Source organism: Podarcis gaigeae (genome assembly GCF_964106915.1).
Source record: "Podarcis gaigeae genome assembly, chromosome: 1".
NCBI classification, from domain to species: Eukaryota; Metazoa; Chordata; class Lepidosauria; order Squamata; family Lacertidae; genus Podarcis; species Podarcis gaigeae.
The window spans coordinates 125,588,377-125,605,542 of NC_139678.1; the positions used below are offsets into that span (position 1 = coordinate 125,588,377).

At 38.9% G+C, this 17,166-nt stretch overlaps 1 protein-coding gene across 2 annotated transcripts in view; it reads right to left on the reverse strand.

Moving 5' to 3' along the window:
* Positions 1-17,166, reverse strand: part of SATB2 (SATB homeobox 2) — a 121,770-nt gene that overhangs the window by 45,942 nt on the left and 58,662 nt on the right. For both annotated transcript variants that reach the window (XM_083707949.1, XM_083707950.1), the window contains exon 7: positions 13,158-13,630. In XM_083707949.1, coding sequence (XP_083564075.1) covers positions 13,158-13,630 — 473 coding nt within the window. The remainder of the gene's footprint in view (positions 1-13,157; positions 13,631-17,166) is intronic.

Here is a 17,166-nt window from a genome sequence, read left to right on the forward strand (position 1 = left end):
CAGCGTTGTCGAAGCATTTCCCCATTTTTATTATTATTATTTTCAACTCTTTCCCATGTTACATTTTCAAGTGTAAGAGACATGTGCAGAAGAACCCCAATATGATTCAGACTAGGATGTAGTTGAATGTGACAATTTTTTTCATGCAAAATTAATGTCTTAAAAATGAAATCTATCTCATTGCATGGTTAAAATAGATTGCAGTGACAGACTACGCTGATAACCCATGGCAAATAGATAATGAAGTCAGTGAAACAAAATATCATGAGAGCACTTATCATTTATGTTCATATAGCTCTGAAATGGTATATACAAATACTAACCAACAATCAGGATTACAAAAAAAAGAATAAAGTGATGCTAAATAATCTGTTCAGCTTTTTCTCACCTGCAACAAATTAGGCTTTCAATATGCAAAGCATCTTCCTTCAAGAGAAACAAACGATCATGATTTCATTTAATTGTAATTTAATGAGGCATAATTTATTTTTAAAGTGATATACACCAGGTGTGTGGTAAGGGAACTGGCCCAGCCAGACAAACTGTAGTGATGCTATTTTTGAGAAATGCCTGAAGATAGCTGGAGATTGTTTTCATTTCTGCAAAGCATGTTTCTGCTACAGAGGACAAGCAGGAGGCAAAAACCCACAATATTTGTAATTTGCTATAAAATTCCATTGGCTAAATTAGCTCATACCAACAGAGCATTTTATTAAGGGGGGGAGGGACAAATTATACAGTAATAGCCATACAACTCTAGATGTCCAATTCTGCATATAGTTATGCAAGTTTCAGATCATCAGGCATAAAAAATACTGGGCAAAGCATCACTGCCCAAAATTCTACTGTATAGACCTAAACCTCTAACCATACCTTTTTTTCTCAAATATTTATTTAGTCTCATGGAGACAACTCTTAAAATGGCTATCTGGACAGGAATTGCCTTCCAACCTCAACATAACTGTTTTTTTAAAAAGTGTTTTAAAAATGAGGGTGAGGGAATTAAAAAAAAAAGTGTGCTACATATAGGATTTGCAAATTTGGAATTCTAAACTTTTACAATGAGTCTTCAAAATGTTAGGTATTTGGGGCTTTACATTTTACAATATGTAACATATTTGCAACAAATGATTTAGTTGCTCCTGCTAACGAAACCTCAAAATAATCAGTAATGGTTCAGTTGTGAGAACATTCTCTGTAACAACCAAAAGTGGTAGTAAGTTTATATTATCACTTTCAGTTGTTACAGGGAATGTTCTCACAATTGAATCATTAATGGCATAAATTTACACATTACAGCAGAATTGTGGGAGCTGATTTTCCATGGGCTCATCCCACATCACTGTTGCAGCAGCTGTTCACAACCACATGGAGACCAACATTTCCAAGAAGGGAATGTGAAAAATTGAGGCAAGTAGCTGTGACAGGAGATAATGATTTAAGTCTTACTGACAAATTAAAAATGAACAAATCATGAGATCCAACTGGTATCACCTCAACAGTTCTTGAAGCACTTGGAACTTGAAATTGCTGGCCTTTGGGATAAAAATATGCAACTTGTCCCTAAAATCAGTCTGTACCTGAAGACTGAAAAGCAGCCAAAATACCATAAATTTTTAAAGGGATCAAGACAGAAAACTGTCTGTTCCAGGGAAATTGGTGGAAAGTAACAACGGTAAAATTGTCATGCATACAGAAGGATAAGGCTTGCTGAAAAAGAATCAACATGGCTTCTGCAAGAGCAAGTCCTGTCTCACTAATTGTTTAGTGTTCTTTGACAGTGTCATGTGGATTGATCTGGTAGACATTGTATACTGGACCTTTCAAAAAGCTTATGACACAGACCCTCACCCAAAACGCAGGAGCAAACTTAGAAGTCATGGGAACTTATAGTCCCCTCATAGATTGGTAGCTGGTTAAAGAACAATAAGAGAGTAGGAATAAGCTGACAGTTCTTGCAACTGGGTGATGTAATCAGTGGGGTTTCAAACAAATCTGATTTAGGACCAGTAATTTTCAAGTTGTTCATAAATTATCTAGAGTGGGGGGCAAGCGACAAGGTGGACAAGTTTACTGATGACACCAAATAATTTAGGATGCTGGCCTTTGACCACTACTTTCATGGTGTTGCTGTAACATGTGAAGAGCTAACTGCAGTCCCCCAGTACTGTCCCAGGGCTAATATCAAAATAGGGACAAGAACTTCAATTACATTCAAAAATAAAACACACCTAGTCTTGTGAACAGGAAATACAAAGATGATTTACTGAAAAATCTCATCATTTAGAATCAAATAAAGAAACACCATTTGAAATTTCAGTGTGCATGGAGGGGGGGATTCAGCAAGATCATTTCTCTTATTTTCCATTTTGGATTTCTATGTTTTCAGGTCTGTTTGGATATGTGACAAAAATGCTGGGTTTCAGCTATTCAATACATTCAACACAATTAAGATGTTAGCATTTAGCTATAGAAACCACTCGTGTCTAGCTCATTGACATTTTCACAACACCCATATTTAAAGGACTAATCTCTGATCTTAGATAATAAAAGAGATAATTCTGTAACTGCTATGGAGTTACTATTATGACCATTATGTCTTGCAACATGTCCTCATTTTCAATACTGGTATTACTTTAAACTTTAATTCATTATCACATATTGGTTTGAGTCTGAATCTTAAAACTAATTTAACTAATGCTTAACGTATATATATCTCAGGAGATCTCTCCTTAGTCTTGGAACGCCAGCATTCAGGCTGATTTGAATAAAATGTATACAGTGTGCAATGATGGGAATTCAATTTTTATTATTAAAAATGAAATGTTTTACTCCTCAAAGAAAATGCTGCTATTACATTAGCTTAATAAAGTCTCTTTTTATTACAGTATCTCTTTTTAGGAAGGGCAGTGTGTGCTTGTGGAGCTCGGGGGAATTGTGAGGAAAGAGCAAAATAAACCACATGCAACTGCTAAGTATTGTATTTAATAAAGTAGACCGTTTTGAACGACGTCACAAAGGAAGCAACGTATTTTGATATCCAAAATTCTTGCAACACATTTGCTTCCAAGAACCAGAATAGATTTATGAGCTGGGAGGAAAGCAGAAGGCCTAACTGTCCAGGGGTCCTTTACCCGTTACCTTTTACCTTTACTACTTGTAGTCTTTTAATTCTAACAGCTTAAAAGGCTGCTATCCTATCTCCAATTTCCTGAGAATAAGTCCTATTGAATTCATACACCCTTCCCACCCACCCCCCTTGTGCCATAAAGCACTCAGCATGAAAAAAGTTTCAGGCGATCAGAAAATTGCACAAAATTAGCTTCAGAAAATGGCTTTTGTAACTAATGTTAAGAGACATATGAACAATAACTATGGTGTACATTTTTATTTTAAAAAAATACTAGAGGTGTAAAGCAGCTACAAACTGGGTTTATATCTGTCACTTTAGGAAGCAGTCCAATCTGTTCCGAGTCACTCTGTGGTCTGTTTGATTCAATTCATGTTTTGAGTCTGAAGCCGATTTGTTAAAAACAAAGCTCTGTTTCCTAACAATCACTGTTACAGGGAATAAAAATAATGGCTGTAAATTTAGAAATGGATGGATTTTGCAGGCATGGCAGTCCCTCCAAATTGGGTTAAGCCCACCAAATTACAGGCAAATACAGCCAGAGGGTAGTGGACCTGACACCTTTCGCAAGGTTCACCTAATGAGTCCCATCAGCCCATGTCCTGCATGAGAGCTTCGGGTTGTGCAATGGGGCTTCTCCCCTGCTCCACGCCCTACACACCCTCCAAATTGGCTCAGCAGGTAGGGAGAACCCCCAGAACAGTGTGTGACAGGGAAGAAAGGGGGCTCATTCGACCTAGCAAGCTGAAGAGCTTGAGCTGATGGGACATTCACTACAGCACAATGTTGAATTCCTTGAGTATTTTAGAAAAAAATGTGTATTTTTAATTTTACCTTGAGGAAAGAGATTTGGAGGGAGGATGCAGTAGTAATCACCTTTTCTGAAGGCTTGAACCCTACCAAATTTCAGAAGGATAGCTACAGTAGTTTTCCTGAAAAGACAGCTGTTGCAGTGGGGGGAATATATAAAAGGAATCACTTAGTATTTTGTGGGGAATTGGTCTGAAAATTTCAGTCAAGAGAATGGTGCCCCTGTGTAGCAAACATGGCAAACTGCCCACAAATGGGTCCACAGACTTTTTGCTATGCACCTTTAAAACTGATTTTGAGCAGGTGGGGGCGTATAATAAAAATGGGATTTACTTTCCTGCATGTGGTTTTGTTTATATTTATTTATCCCACTCCCAAATCACTGTGATTACAGAGCCTTGGGAAATCTTTCCCTTTGATTGAAAACAAGATGTGTCAGTCACAAAGGAGGTTTTTTTTGTCTCCACTCCGATGTTTCCTTTATGCCCTTCATCCACTCCATCCTTGCATTTTCCTAACAGTTAGAGAATGAGACATAGTTTTTCTGTGCTAAGGCATAATATTGTAAGTACTTTCTGCAGTCTTGTTGTTTTATGCCTGAGTCACAAAGTGCAATGAGGTGTGCTGTGTGGTCTCCGATCTGCCCTGTCAGACCTCATAGGAGCTCTGCTTCAATCTGACAAGGCACAGATCCCCTGCCCCTCTGCTCATGAGTCAGGGTTCATACAGAGCAGATTCATACCCCTAATAAATACAGAAAAAAGAAAACGTTATCTTGCCCTTCTTCAAGCAGACAAGACAAAGGTCAGATAATATTTGGCTTCCAATGAGCTAGAAAAATCACTAGCCTTTTTGCCCTTTTTGCCCAATGGCATCTTCCCTTTGTATACAATATGAATCCACTATATCACTTCAACTTTAGCATGCAATGCAAAAACTAAACAGCTTTTATCAAGATGGCACAATACATAATTTTACATGATCAATTTATTCTCCACATATCTGTTGCAAAGGAAATAAAACAAGTGCTGTGCTAATTTCTTCCTGACCCAACAATTCAGAGATTCATATTCATACATTCTTATTCTGAAATGTATAGAAAGTGACCTTTACTTTGAAAAAATATATATATTTATATTCACAATATTTTAAAAAACATCTTTTTCCAATATTTCTTGCATCCAGTTATTTCATACTTTGCCCTCATATTTCCAATCTTCTCTTTGCAACTATCAAGGCTACAGACTCACATTTTGTTACATGGATGCTGCGATTCTTTTGTGATTCTTCTGAAAAGAGATGACAGGCATACAAGAGCACCTCACAAGTGATTTAGAGCCCACAAACAGAAACCAGCCTACAGAAAAATGTATCTTTCTCATTGTCAAATTTTAAAATGTGTTTCCATTCAAATTTCAATGGGGAGGAAAGATATACCAATAAGTGGGTGACAGCTGCTAATTAAAATTCTTGCATGTCACAAAGCAACTGGAAATAAAGTGAGGACCTTAAAAGATAATGCTTTCAACAATTATCCATTCTGATGGCCAGTATCTATTCCATCTATATAAGCAAAAGACAAGTTTTATCAATAAGAAAAATCTTTAGCTCCATAAATATTCCCATTTTCTGTGTTTGTTCTATAAAACAAGTATTGCTAATCATCCAACTAGTTAAGCAAATCTGGCTACTGAGCCCAATTTCACAAAAAGGGAAGTCCTTTAAAAAAAAACAAAAACACAAAAATATATAGAGAGGCTTGATAAATTGTATCCTTGGAGCAAGAACACATCACCCTGCTGGTGCCCACAAAAGGGCTAGTCCTCAGTTTATAGCTGGAGCCTCAAGTGGGAGCACAAATACTTTCACTAAAAAGTTTGGAAGGAGAAATATGCTCAGTTTCTCAACATCACAGAAAGCAGTGCTTATGCATCCAAAATTTCAATAAATCTTCCACTCTCTGGGTTTTATTGTGTATTAGAAAAGCCAAACCATCCCTTGTTGCTACAATAGATATTTGGGGGAATTATTCAGCAAAAATATTATGTTGTTGCAAAAAAGGAAGTATTTCCACTATAAGGATTCGTTCACACATACATTTTACTTGTGGCATGCTGATTTTCTAAACAAGCATTTTTTAACCTGATATAGCAATTTCTGGCACACTCCAGTTGTGATCTACTGGTAGATATCTGGGTAGATCACCCAGGACATCTAGGATTCCTGGCTCCCAATTATTTCACAATGTAACAACAAGATGTTATAGTGGTGAAATAAAGGAAGTGGGAGTGATGATAATTATGAGTGGAGTTTTTTGTGGAAAGACTTGGTTTTGTTCTGTAATGTAGAGCCAATCCTTGGACAAAGAATAATACAAAAGGTATTTTTTTTTTGCTCTGGTTGGTGGATCTCAGAGTTCAAGTGCAATAAACTGGCACGTGAATAGCTAGGCTTATTTCTCAAAACTGCAGTGGTGACAGCAGCATTGTCATGACTTGCAATCCACATGTCATTTACACACTCCCACAATGAACCGACATAATGTCACTCCAGGGAACATCAACTTAGCAGCTTTCTGGCTATCATGACCTTAGGTTCACACTCCCTTTCTTCGGGGGATAAGGCTGGGGATTCAGACTGGGAGAGGAACGTGCCCATAGGGCACCTAGCCAACCAGAATCACTTCTTTGTTTATATCCTGCATTTCTCCCAGTGCAGGACCCAAGACAGCTTACAGCTTAGGGTTAAACAGATACAACTAAAACACACACTCATGTCTGCAAGAAAACCCTGTGGTGCCAGTACCCCTCCAGCCCAAGTACGTGATGCTGTCCTCCTCTGGCACTGAGTAAACAACTGCTAGAACAAGCTGCCCCTTCCTTTAAGGGAAGGGGCTCCTCTCACTGATGGTAGATCTAGCTGCAGCTCCTATTCAAGGCTCAGCCTGACGCTGACTCTTCCTGAAGCAACACTTGAGCTCCACTCTCATGAAGTCTTCAGCCTCAATCTTCTATGGAGCTGTCCAGGGTACCATTTCCTCACAGCAGAACATTGCCTGCTGCCGCCACATGATAAATCCAAGCTGGGGAGCAAGTGTCAGTCCTGCTCAAGAACCAGCCCCCCCCCTACCCCCAATACTGGGCTGTCAGCAGCAGTAGCTGCCTCAGCATACTGGGTGCTGCCATTGGCCATGAAGGGGAAAGCTTATCTTGTACACTAACCTTTCTTAAAGTATGTGGGGTTTCCCTGCTCATTAAACTAAAGGAACATTTTGTTCTGGATGCAATGTGAGCCCAGTTCCTAGATGACATCATTAGTACAGCCTTTGGAGGTGGGAAATGTTAAGTGCCAGAAGAGGAGCTGAGAAATCCAACCACTGTTGAAAAACGTAGTGAGTTCAGTAGAAAGCTGAAATGGGGAAGCAATAGAAAGCAATTTTGAGTAGTAGTAATTTTATCAGTTCTCTGAAATTCCATTAATAAGTAATGAGAGCAAAGCTCCCCCAAAATTTTAATTTATTTATTTATTTACAAAATTAAAACTCTGCCTTCAAATGATCTCCCAAGGCAACTTGAATTAGATTAATACAAAGAACTATTTAGTTTGTAAGCTCGGTGGACTTATTTAGAAAGTATATATCCCATTGTACAACTCCCTGAGCAGTTTACAAACAAGAATAAATGCATACCAACAGTAGAGAATATTACTAAAAGCAGCAGGGCATAATAAAAGTACAGCAGCATTAAAAACAGATCTAATGTATAACAGAGCCATTGTTGTCTTTAATGCCATCCCCAGATGCAAAATAAGGAGGAGATTTGGCATCCAACATGCCTCCCTAGAGTACTACAACTGTGAAGACCTTTTCTCCAGTTACAGATAGGTAGCCGTGTTGGTCTGCCACAGTCAAAACAAAAAAAATTCCTTCCAGTAGCACCTTAAAGACCAACTAAGTCAGTTCTTGGTATGAGCTTTCGTGTGCATGCACACGAAAGCTCATACCAAGAACTGACTTAGTTGGTCTTTAAGGTGCTACTGGAAGGAATTTTTTTTGTTTTGACCTTTTCTCCAGTCACCTAGTATTTGGGCAGATTCGTGAGGAAGTGGGCAGGTCCTTCTGATATAGTTACAATACAAAAGTATCCAGAAACTAGCTACACCCCTCCTTATATTGTCCGTGAACAAGGGGAAGGGGAAACACTATAGACAAAAGGGTACATAACAGGCCCCTGCACTACATCTAGGGTGAGATCTAACCACATTTCAAGATTCATTTTCAGATTTCTCCCTTTCCCCAATACACATGTGTGTCAGCAATTTGTTCCAATGGATTTAGCCTAGTTTGGATCAAAGCTTCCTCTACTTCATTTAACAGATTTACTTGGATGGAAGATCTCAAGGGAGAAATAATGTTAGTAAAAGGGGTTTTTCAGCCTCCAAGTATGTAGGTCATTGGACTTTAAAATAAATTAGAGAATAGTTTATCTATTAAACAAGCCCCACAGTACATATTTTATGAAGCTGGACTTAATTGCAGGTTAATGTACAACACACCACTCACTATATAAGGATTAAATACTAGTCCATCATTTAGGGATTAATAAATTCTATTAGCTAGTTTACTGAAAGGTTTTTTTTATAAATATGTATTTTGAAGGTAAAATTTAATACTTGTCAGAGTATTTAATTTAATTTAATTTAATTTACTTGTCAGAGATATAAGTAGGATGAGTTTGCAAATTAGCCTTTGCTCCTTACTTTTCATCCTTCTCTCTAGATATGATTGTTAATTCCCATGGCTCCAGCGGCCATATTTATTCCCCAACCCATATTTCTATCACAATTTCTCTCCTCCTGTTAATTGCTGCATCTGCAAACATCATATTCTAACAACCTATCAAAGTCTCAAACTGAATATGGCATATATGGAGTTCTCGGCAACTCTGCCACAGGTATACTGTTACCTCAAGTTCCCATCTTCTAGGCACGCTACCCACATTGAAACAAATATCAGCTGTTTAGGTTATCATTCTTTGTAAACCACTTTGAGGGACTCTCTCCACCCCCTCAGCCAAGTGGTGTATAAATTTTATTAAATAAATAAACTGGCTTAATAAGTAGAGCTCTGAACAAGCTTTTGGCTGCACACAAAGCACCTCTGAGCAAGTGAACAAACTAGGAAGACTACATTAACTATAGTTCCTTGCTTTTTAAAATTATGTTGAATAGCTTCAGAACAAGCCAAGATATGAAGCCAACTTCAAAGCATGGCTTCATATTCTGGCTTGTTCTGAAGCCATTCACCATAGTTAATGGGAAGATTTCCCGATTTGTTCATTTTCACAAAGGGAGGATCAAAGTGGCTGATGAGAAATGATCATCTGAACCGAGCCCACTGTGAGCAAATTTGTTAGTGGCAGCCATCTGAAAGCTTTTATCTGGAAATAACGATGATTGAAACTGGGGCCTTGCATATATAATACACATGCTCATTAACTCAATTTAGAAAGTTATTGCCCTTCCAGCTCATGTAAACTCTCAAATAAAGGTCAACTTCTGCACCTCAGATTATTTCATGAGATAAATACAGAGGGAAAAGGAACCCAAACAATAAGGGAGAGAAACAGCACTGAAGTAAGCTGATCAAAGTTATACCTGAAACAGGACCCAAAAATGTTGAGCTGTCACTGAACACTTAATGTTAATGTGGTGGTGGAGTATTTAATGGTTACAGAGTTTGGTCACATAGCAAGAAGAAGAGTGATACCCACTTTAAATGTTATAGATTAGCACAGTGCACACATACTTTCTTGGGGAAATTGTAGCAATGCTTGTTTTACCACTCTTACGAATATTTGACATTTCACTGTTTCACTAATCCTAGTTCTGCACTCCCCATATTATCTGGTGAAATTTGCCTGGGGTCCTTCAGGAGGCAAGATGGGATATAAAGTGAATAAATAAATAAATAAATATTCACCCAAAAGCTTTTGACCTTGGGAATAGCTTTTGTTTGTTTCACTGTAGGCTTGGGTACTATCATTACAAATTTAAAAATTTGCTAAAATATAGTGTTTTATTCATTAACAGTAGTAGAAAAACTACAAAGCCAATATTACGGCTGACCTCTTCCTCAAGTTCAAAGTATGTTGCTGTGTCAATACTGTCTATGTTTATTATATTGAGCGTACATATACATATACAAACAAAACAGGTTAGGGTTCCAGAGGGATGAAATCCTTTTCCAAATTAAAAGCAGCATTTTAAAAAGGAAATACTCATGCATTCCACTATAATTTTTATTTGATATCCTCAAGGCTAACCTGAAAAATTCAGTCATTTTGATTCAAAGTGAATGTTTTTGCTGGCTGTAGCCATCTTATAAATTTAATAGCAGAAAGGAAGTAATAAAAGTATGCTGTGAACGTTAATTAGTTCCCACATAACATGGGATTTTCAGCATGGTAGTGCCAAAAAAAATCATTAATCCACTAGAACAGACAACTGCCCTGTGCTGTGTGTAGAGCAGACCTCCAGGAGATTTTTAAAAAGTAGACAGTATTGCCATCTTTGCTACTACTCCTGGCCTACACTTACAATGTTCCAAGGTGCAAGGATGGAGCTGAGATATGCTGTTCTATATGACTGCCTGGAACTGCAGCCATTTTTATGCATGCACACAAATATAGACATAAATGTTGGACAGACACACAATTTATTCAGGGATAAAGCATTTTGAAATAAGATTGCTATTTCACCATGAAATAACAGCATTTATATAGTGCACTGCAAGGCTGGGATGCGTTTCATGTACATTGCCTTAGAATAGTATATATTATTACATCAGAAGTAACCAAATCACATCATCCCTGACCACTGTTCATGCTAGGTAAAGGTAAAGGGACCCCTGACCATTAGGTCTAGTCGAGGTTGCGCGCTCATCTCGCTTTATTGGCCGAGGGAGCCGGCGTTGTCCGCAGACAGCTTCCAGGTCATGTGGCCAGCATGACTAAGCCGCTTCTGGGAAACCAGAGCAGCACACGGAAACGCTGTTTACCTTCCCGCCGGAGCGGTACCTATTTATCTACTTGCACTTTGATGTGCTTTCAAACTGCTAGGTGGGCAGGAGCAGGGAGCGAGCAACGGGAGCTCACCCCGTCACGGGGATTCGAACTGCCGACCTTCTGATCGGCAAGCCCTAGGCTCGGTGGTTTCAACATCATCTGGAGGACACCATGTTGTCTGTCTCCACTGTCACCTGCCATTCCCACACCCCACTTTTAACTCACTGATTTTCATGGTGCTGGGCCACCACTGTCTATTTTTCACTCAGAAGTACTGGCAAACAGCAACAGCCTCTCTAGATAGGCTTCTTCCCATCTCAGTGCTGCACCCTCTCCAGCCACATTTACTTTATTGGCCAAGGTGAGGCCAGGCATGTCCAAAGTCTGTTTCGGGGGCCTAATACGGCCCCTGTGGCAGCTTATTTCCTGGGGTAAAATCCTAAAGAAACCTCAACAACTTAGATTGGCCCTTTGGTCAGCCCTCACGGCCCTTCACTTCATCAAATCTGGCCCTCTTTGAAAAAAGTCTGGACAGCACTACACGGTATGCAATGAGACGTGGCCCACAGAGAAGAGGCAACAAATATTGTTCTCATAAACAAAGCAACAGGAACTGCTGGAAATGAAGATTTTCAAGCACTACACTACGGAAGCATTCATGTTTAAGAAAGTGGCAGGCAACTTACATGATGTGGTGCTACTACCACTGACAACTTTTTGCCACCTTTGGGCAATGTATGAACACACTGGCACAGAACCATGGATCAGTCAATGAAAAGAATATTATGAGCAGCAAATTGTTGGCAGGGCGACCTTGGGAGGTTAGAAAAGACTTTGTGTAGGTGGGCATGGGGGGCACAGATCTCGTCCATAAGTTAGCCATATCTAATATACATGCTTACACTATCCTGTCTGCCACCTTTATTCTGGACTGACCCAAAGATCTCCAAATAAACAAATAGCTCCAGACGCATTTCAGCTCTCACAACCATACAAAGAAGCCCATGGTAAGGAGGAGCATAATGATTTGGAATGGAGAAATAGTAGGCAGCAGAAAGAGTTGTGCCTCCCTTCCTCTTCAATTCTCTATTGCAAATTGCCACCTCACAAAACTGTCACTTTTTTTAAACACACATATGCATGTCACATATAGTTCAACCCTAAAATTTTGTGATGATTTCCTCCATGATTTTTTTTTAACCTTTTGTTTTCTTTAGCAGACTAGGTAGGTTGGGTATGAGCAGAAGAAGGGCACATGACGACAGGCAGTTTAATTGTTTTCCCTGCTCCCCACTCCGAGCTTCAAATTGCCGAGTGGAAATATATGGGAACGATGCATCTTTAAAAAGCAGTTTGGGAAGGACATTTTTCAGCGGAAATGGGCCAGAGGGGAAAGGATCAAGCGGTTTCTCTTTGTCCACCCTTTATTTACTCATACCCTGGCCACAATATTTTATAACAGCATGTTTATTTGGAAATGAAGTACTGTACTGAAAAATTAACGTATCTCAAAACATCTAACAATTTAAAACAGCAAGCAGGCAAGCAAACTTTTACAGCCTGAGGAGGTATTGGTTGAAGATCAGGACTGTCCTTGAGTTCTTCTTGTCTGTACTAAGAACCAAACAAACAAGGACAGAAGTACACAGATAGATTCTTTTGGGATAACTGCCATGCCTTTCCTCCTAGCTGGAGAGAAAGGATGTAGGAAATCTGGAGGTTCTCTTTCTACACTCCCAAAATCATCTAGATCAGGCTTTAAGTAAACATTCAAGAGCCTAGCCTCGTGATACTAACATAAATGCTCCGCAAATACACTATGCAAAAGAATGAAAGATCATTATCCCCCCTTCTTTTCCCGCCCCCTCTCCCTGCAACCTCACAAGGCCAATGACAGCAGTGTCTCACCCCAAATGTAACTGACCTGTAGAAAGGACTCTATGAATTGAAATTAGAGATATTACATGTACCCTTGTATTCCATGAAAACCTTTCAATAAAAAAATGATAATTTTGAAAGCCTATGTGTAAAAACTGTTGTAAGGGAACACATTATTTCCTAGATGAGCTTCTTATAATGACATGCAACCAATCTTTGTTAAAATGTAACCATGTTCCAATTTTGGACTGGAATAAGAAATTGAAATGTGATACCTGGGTGCGATTGAAAGCCACTCTTGCAAAGACAGCTTGGGATACACTGGCCCTCTTCAACTCATCCCTGACTTGCTGGTAGATATCTGGAGAGACTTCCACTGATGAATTTGTTGGCTCTGGTTTGACTGTTCTAGGGATGGGTGGATGGTTTAGAAACTGTTGGTTAATAGCCTGCGGGTGTTGATGAGCCAATAGCCGGCTTACTGCAATCTGCTGGTTTATCAGGTGGGCCATTGCTATCTGTTGCCTGACAAGTTGTGGACTGAGTTGAGGCGTAAGAAGACCAGGGCTCATGATTGGCTGCAAAGTTGGCACTTGGTTTCTGATCGGAGTGCTGTGGTGAATTTGACCGTGAGGAGACTGTTCGTTTGTTTTGCCCAAGGTTGCCAGCTGGTTGATATTTGGTAAGTGCATGGGACGCTGGCCAAGAACACAATATTCTGAGAGGTTGTCTCTTTCAACTCGTTCCACTGTTCAAAAAAATAAAATAACATAATTATATAATAATTTGAGTGGAACACATAGGATTATTATTTATTTTTTTAAAAAACCAAACCTGATACAACGAGCAATTCCAACCAGTCTAATGCCAAATCAGCTAATGCCACAATATTCTACGCTGAGATAAAATTAGTAATCCATAACTTTTACATGCAGTAAACACTATAGGAAAAGGATATAAGCAAAAAAAATTGAATTCCATAACTAGAGTCACTGCCTTCTTCAGTCTGTTTGTGCTATATTCCTGCAAGACTGGGACACAGCTAGGAACGACACACACACCAGGAAAAATCACATGCAGTGCCCCAGAGTGCAATGTGCACCCTCAAGCCCTGTTTTCAGGAAGGGAGTGGGGGGTGCACATCTCTAGCTGCATGGTGCAGAAACAATCAGATTCACACAAGATGACTTCCATGCATATTTGCATGGGCAAATACATCCGGTCACATACAGTCATCCCCATACATGTATGTTAGATTAGCAATGCATAGCAGCATCACATGGGAATGAAAAGTATGGCAAACGTCCGCTCTCCCCTATCTTCCTCACTTCTTGCTGTTGCTTTATTATTTCTTCAACTAGCCTAACACTCCTCAATAAACTCTTGAAGCGGTTCATAGTATTAAAACAATTTGAAACACAAAATATGAATAAAATTGATACACCAATAAAAATCACTAAACCAATTAATAACGTAGACCACTTCACCAAATATTCAATAGTATCTTCTTCACTAGGAAAATGCTTTTTTAGCTAGATCTTTCTATCTCCCATGCAGAAATATATGAGTAGTTCAGTATTCTATACATACAAGATTCCAACTACTGTACACAGCACAGAGTTAGGCAATTCAAACTGAAATGTGGAACATACACCCTGTCGTCTCAGTACTTTAGATAAAACATTTTTAGTAAGAATTCAAAAATGCAAGTAGTTCTCGCATCTTAATCCCTGCTAATGTGTAACATCCGAATCAGCTCTAAGAAACTTTCAAGCCCTCTACCGAATTACAGCCAGATTTGACAGGGTACTTGTGAACAGTGAGGTATTTTCTTTAGAGGGCTATTTTGTTTCATTTTTTAAAGTTCTATCAAAACTACTATAAAATTAAACACCTGATATTTTGTTTTATTTCAACAAAGTATATAGAGAGCAAAATTATGCCTGCATTGATACAGCTGTAAAATCAAGAAAAGTTTGCCCCAATGTAAAGACTGGCCTTCTTTACTAATTAGTATTTAAGAATTTTAAAAATAGAGACCTAAATCTGTTAATTAATGCAGCCAAATATATTTCAAAGTTTGCAAAACTGAAAATACATTTCTTGGTTGATGCTATTCTTGCCAAGTTTCCACACAGACCCAGTTTTTGAGCCAAGTTATATACCCCTATAAAAATAACGTTTTGAAATGGAAATGTTGCTAGGCCATTAACCTTTTCATTGCCAACTCTTAAAGCAATAGTGCACACACTATCCAGCTAGTATTTAGTATCATACATTTCCCTCATTATCAGGGCCCTTTTTTGCACCACCGCACCAGAAACATACTTCCAGCCTTTTAAAGCTTTCCCCAATGCATGGAAAATGTCATTACCAATAGGTTTTCCAACCTGTTGGCAGACTATGTCACTTTCTAATAGCCCAGATCATATTCTGCATTGCTACCATGGCATATATTTAAACCTGTGGACTTTGGACAGTCAACCCACCAATGGTGGCAAGGTTTAACAGAGCCATATTAGACAGGAAGTGAAATTGCCACATCTGCAATTTAATGTTTTATCAAAGAAATACTACTCCACTGATCAACCACATAAAAATGTGGCTATATGGCACCATTTATAAAGCTGTAAGTTCCACATAACATAGGTATAGAAAAAGGCAATACCTTAGATTCTGTCCAGATTATGGGTTTTGAACCCATATGTGTTTGGCCACTGGTATAATGGGTTTATGAGGTCACAATACCACTACCAGCCTCAAGGAGGCAGTTTTGTTGCAGTCTGGGGTGTGCTGCTACACAGACTACATAATTACTAGGCTCTGAACCACTCTATAGCCTGGGAGGTGCTTTTCATGTGGTAACTTATTTAAAAACTGTGATTATCTTAATTACTTATTTCTTTTCATCACAACCCACTTAACCCAATTATGAGCAAGGGGGTAATTTCAAAATCTCATTTCCAGTCAACATTTATCTTTATGTTTACCCCAACCTTCCATTATTGCTATTTACTCTCTTGGGCCAACAGAACTGTATTTGCACATCTGTGACGGATAAGGCCAAAGGGTTAGTTCCACCATAGCATTTGGCAGCCACGGGGTCGCTCCTGGAGTGATCTCCTGTGACTACTACATACAAGTGAAAAATTTAGCGCAAAATAGGTCATCACAACACTATGCATGCTAATGATCCAAGAAATCTTATTATCCAGAGCCAAGCTGTAGTTCACAGGAGCTTCTACAGGCAAGTTCCATTGATGGACTACTCCAGTAGCACATGGAACATGAATTAATCTAGAAGCCTTCCTGTGTCTGCAAGATGATGGCCAGAGAAACTGCTGAGCACCAAAGTATTTGGGATTTAAATAATTTTCTACAGCTTCAAGACACAGATTTTCCCTCAAAGTATACTATTTGAAAAAAAGAAGATAAACACAACACAAGGTATGTCATAATACTGAGCTAAGCTGGCGAACAGTGATGAGTATCAAAGTTCAAGATCAATAAAAAAGATAACATTTGAAAATAATTTCTGATATTTCAGAAGCAGCTGCAAAAATGTTAGCAGATATATCGAGGAACATATGCCCTATTCTGCAGGCAATCCTTGGGCACATTGGAGAGCAGTATGAATTTGCTCTGGAAAACTCCCATTACTTTTAGAATTTTCAAAGTTGAATAATACATTCAGATACATGCGCAAAACTACTGAAAAGTTGAGGACAGTCGAACAGCCAAAGATCAGCAGAGAGACTGAGTCAGAGAGACAGATTATATTTCCTTTAACATATTTAGAGAGCAATGCGCAGTGTGAAGAAGTACCGTATTTTTCGCTCTATAAGACGCACCAGACCATAAGACGCACCTATTTTTTGAAGGAAGAAAACAAGAAAAAAAATATTCTGAATCTCAGAAGCCAGAACAGCAAGAGGGATCACTGCACAGCGATCCCTATTACTGTTCTGGCTTCTGGGATAGCTGCGCAGCCTGCATTCGCTCCAGAGGACGCACACACATTTCCCCTTACTTTTTAGGAGGGAAAAAGTGAGTCTTACAGAGCAAAAAATACGGTACTTTCTTTTGTCAGTCCCGAATCTTCCAACATTCAGCTTCCATGGGTGCCCACAGGTTTTAGTGATATGAGAGAGAGAGAGAGAGAGAGAGAGAGAGAGAATGAATCTTCACTTTCTCCACACATCACATCTGAAACAACTTGGGTTGGCATCTTCTTTATTATATGCTTACTCCAAAACTGACCATGGACTTCTGATTTATACACTT